At 57.4% G+C, this 4,113-nt stretch overlaps 1 protein-coding gene across 1 annotated transcript; it reads left to right on the forward strand.

Annotated features, from left to right (window-relative positions):
* The first annotated feature begins 1,526 nt into the window (after positions 1 to 1,526).
* Positions 1,527 to 3,027, forward strand: LOC116270837. The gene has a single exon (XM_031656905.1). The coding sequence runs from the start codon at positions 2,356 to 2,358 to the stop codon at positions 2,971 to 2,973; it is 618 nt and encodes a 205-aa protein (XP_031512765.1). The 5' UTR covers positions 1,527 to 2,355; the 3' UTR covers positions 2,974 to 3,027.
* Positions 3,028 to 4,113: the final 1,086 nt, after the last annotated feature.

The following is a 4,113-nucleotide window of genomic DNA, read 5'->3' on the forward strand; positions in this document are numbered from 1 at the left end:
GTTTGCATTTTCCTCATGGTTAACGATGTTTCACGTGCTTATTGGCCGTGTGTGTGTTTTTTTGGAGAAACACTTAGCCATGCCCTCTGTGCATTTTTGAGTTGGGATTTTTGTTCTTGTTGAGTTTTAGGAGTTCTCTGTGCATTTTGGATATTCATTCCTTATCAGATATATGATTTGCAAATACTTTCTCCTGTTCTGTGGGTTGCCTTTGATTCCGCTGAGATTGTCTGTTAAGGCGCAGAATTTAAAGTTTTTCCGAAGTCTGGCGTGTCTGTTTTCTCCTTTATTGCCTGTGCCTCTGGTGTCGTATCCAGGAAACTGTTGTCCAATCCAGGATCATGAAGCTTCGTGAGGCTGTTCTACTTTATTTCCAGGGAGCTGCACAACCTGGGGTCTTCTCTGGGGCCATGGGCTCTGAGGGCCGAAGGCCACATTCCCTGAGTGTGGGTGTGGACCTCGGCACAGCCCCCACTGACCTGCGTGGGCCGGGATCCTGCAGGAGAACGGGCTCCATTTGCATCCGAGGGCCAGGATGCCTGCCCTGGGGATCACGCCGTGCCTCAGACGGAGCCTCCAATCTTGGGGATGCCGTTTTACCCCGGAGGCCGCCGGACTTCATACCTCACGGGTGTGGTATCGGCTTCCGTGTGGCCCCGAGAGCAGGGCAATCCGAGGGCAAGGCCAGGGGAGTGGTGAGCATGGCACGCAGGGTGGTGCCAGGAGGAGGGGTGGGGTGGGGCTGGAGGCCACCTGGGCCCTGGGTGGTGGGCAGGGGCAGGAAGCGGCTGGTACCTCGACAGAGCACAGGGCTGATGTCAGGGGCGGCACCCAGCCAAGTCCCAGCAAGCTGGGTGCTTTCAGCTTCTCTTTGCCCGTCAGCTGCTATGAGGGCCTAAGCGCCCTCTGTGGCTTCCTGCTGGGACAGAGACACCCTCTGAGAGGCAGATGCCGACACTGAGCAGGCCCCTGAGGTCCCCTCCCATTCTCCCGGTACCAGGGCTGGGCAGGCAGGGTTCCGGCCGATGGCACTCAGGCTGGTGATGTCAGAATCCGATGCGGGTTCCCTGGACTCCTCTCCAGTTCCCTGAGTGCTCATGAGAGACGGCTCTTCACACTCACTTCCATGTGCCTTCTCCAAACACGGAGCTGCCTCCTGGTGCAGCCTGAGGCATTTTCTCCTCAGTCTGTCCAGAAAAGTTTCTGGGTCAGATTCAGTTTTTAGAAGCAGAACCCACAGCATTCGTCCTCGGCTCCGTACACACGTGGCGCCCACCCCAAGGAGGCGGCACAGCCTGGCGCCAGCCGCAGGGCTCGGCAGAGAGAGGGGAATTAAACAGCCACTGGCTGGGAAAGGACATTTCAAGGGCGTACCACGCGGCCAAGTCAACGAAAAACCAAATTGCAAGTGGGAATGTGCATCAGAACCAGCCGGGATCCAGCAGGTGTTGCCAGGGTGGGGTGATGGGACGTGGCGTTCGAGGCCTGGTTGAGCTCCGGTTTGTCCTTCAAGTGTGTGAGGCCGCCTCTGCCATGGCTCTAGGTGCGTCCCTGCTGGTCGGGGCTCCGGCATAATCCCTCGTACTGCAGACACAGCATCCCCCACCCCCGCAGGAAGTGCTGCATCCGCCTGCCTGGGCCGTGGTGCCCCTGGGAGCCCGGACATCGCAGGTGCGGAGGCCGTGCTCGGGGCCAGGCTCTGAGAGGTGACATTGCCTCACCTGGGTCTAGCTCCGGCCACGGAGGATGATGGAACGACCTGGGTGTCTTCCGGGAGCCGTTTGATTGTCTCTGGAGAATCAGCCGAGGCTGGTGCCGCCTTGGAGAAAAACAGGGGAAATGAGACTCCGCACCTTCTGCCAAGACTTTAATTCTCTTCCAAGCTTCAGAACTGAAGTAATTTTAGAAGTCATTGTTCAACAGCTAGCTCTGTTTTTCCACGGCTTAAAAATGTCCTAAATGGTCGTCAGAGTCAGGGTGCTAAAATAACAACGCAAACCGGGAGGCCGGGATGCAGACAGAAACAGAGGACCCAGCCTGAACCAAGCACTTGGCTGCAAAGGCTCATGGCAGCGCTGAAGGGAGGACGGTAACCTCCTGCCTGAGGCCACTAGGGCTCACATCTGAGCTCCACTGGCTGACCAGGGCTCCAACTGGGCTCGCCAGGCAGTGGCCCTTGGGAACCAGGGACATCCAGGCAGCCATGGCCTTGCTCTCAGCCATGCATGCTACTGGCCCTCGACAGGCTTTCCTTAGGTCGGCATTTTAAACAGAGACCCCAGAGTGGGTTCTGGTGAAGACGCTCTGTTCTCTGCACTGTCCTCTAACTGTGGGGACGCTGGGTCTGCAGCATCCATGCGCTGGGCGGCTCTGGTTTGGGCAGGGGTAGATCCTGGTTGTGCATTCGTGGACATCAGCTTCTCTAGGGTTTGGGATGGAGGCTGGTTTATCTCAAACCCCCAACGCCTCACTGGGACCTCAGGCAAAGCAGAGGCTAGGGTCAGCTTTCCCTTGCTGCCCCGTGCAGGCTGCGGACACTCCAGGAGGTGCTCCGTTTTCCCACCCAGCAGTCCCCATCATGGAGACAGAGGCCTGAGGCTCAGTCTTTTTTCCCTGCTTCTCTTCCTCTTGTGGGAATTACTGCAAACGAGACCACAGCCGCCTGGGCCTTGCCAACAGCAGATGCTCAGTGGCAGAGCCAGGTGGCCCTTTGCTCCTCAAAGCCTTGTGCTGGGTCAGGCCCGGGAAGGAAAGGACGAGGCTGCGACTGCTGTCCCCAGGGCAGCCGTGCCTGGGCAGCCCCCGGACAGAGCCTGTCTCAGCCCTCAGACTTCACGGGGCAAGATCACAGCCGTCTCAGCTGGTTTCACATGGCAGTGCCCCAGAGGCCCCTCCCAGGCCCCTCCCTGGCCTCTCCAGGGATCTTGTGGGGACCCACAGGCCATACGACATTCTGAGGGCCTGGAACGGTGAGTTCCCTGACACTTATCTGTTATTTTAAGTAAAATAATACATGCTCACCACCAAGGCCATTTTTAGTTGAATTTTTTTTTGGCTCAGATTAGATAATGCTAAATTTTATGCTAATTTAAAGTGTCAAACAAGAGGCCAAGTCGCAGTTCTCCATGGTCCCCTGCGGCACCAGGTTATGTAACCGTGTTTCTCTTGCTCATTTGCCTGGCACCGCCCAGGCCCATGCCTTTTCTATTTTGGGTGTAGACGGAGGTCCTTCTGTCTCAGCTTTGGAGCACAAGGGCCTGGGTGTCCTTCAGTTAGGGGAAGGGCTTTTATCCCAGAGCACCTGCGACCTTGTGGGCATGGCGTGATCATGAAATATGGAATTCAAAGGTTCCCAGGTTTGAGATGTTGATATGTGAATCTTTTGGCTTCACCAGTCCTGGAAAGACCTGGTGGGGGAAGAGGACAATGACAAAGTTGCCGTGTGAATGGGCAGTGCGTGCAGGAGGCAGGGCCTCGGGCTGCAGGGGGATGTGCCCGTGTCCCCTTCCTGCCTCAAGTGGTCAGGCTGGTGCTGGGACTTCACCCACTTGCCCCACCCCAACCCGGACGGACAGTCCTTGTGTCGGGCCCTTCTCACGGGAGCATCTATGGGATAAAGAGCCCGCCAGCACTGGCATGTCCACCTGGGGTCACTCAGCGTTTTGTTTTTGATGTCAAGGTGAATGCCCCTGTGTAGGTTCAGCACAATGAGGGACTGGATATTAAGCGTGTCACACACACATGAATGAATGTCTGGCCTTGCAGAATGAGGAAACTCACCAAGCACCTATGAGGACCTGGAGAAAGAGAGAAAGAGGTGGGAGGGAGGAGGGGTGGGCCGAGACCCCAGCCCGTGGAGCTCATGGTGGGTGAGGGGAGAGGAGAGGTGCTCGAGAGAACAAAAGTCAGCCTGGCTGGTGGTGAGGTCACGGCCAGGGGAGCACCCAGTGGAAGGGGAGAGCAGCTGTAAACAGGGAGGAGCAGGAGGGGCTCCCTGCAAAGGGGGAGTGTGACCAGGCAGGCGGGGGCATTGAGACCCCATGTGCCTGAGCACAGCCTATGCCTGCCCCATGGTTCCAGTGCGAAACATCCCACATTGGCCGCCGGGGGACG

Source organism: Papio anubis, chromosome 16, assembly GCF_008728515.1.
Source record: "Papio anubis isolate 15944 chromosome 16, Panubis1.0, whole genome shotgun sequence".
Lineage (NCBI taxonomy): Eukaryota > Metazoa > Chordata > Mammalia > Primates > Cercopithecidae > Papio > Papio anubis.

Excerpts from the sequence above, each read along its gene's own strand:
- LOC116270837 (XM_031656905.1), top strand. The coding sequence starts at position 2,356 with ATGCGCTGGGCGGCTCTGGTTTGGGCAGGGGTAGATCCTGGTTGTGCA.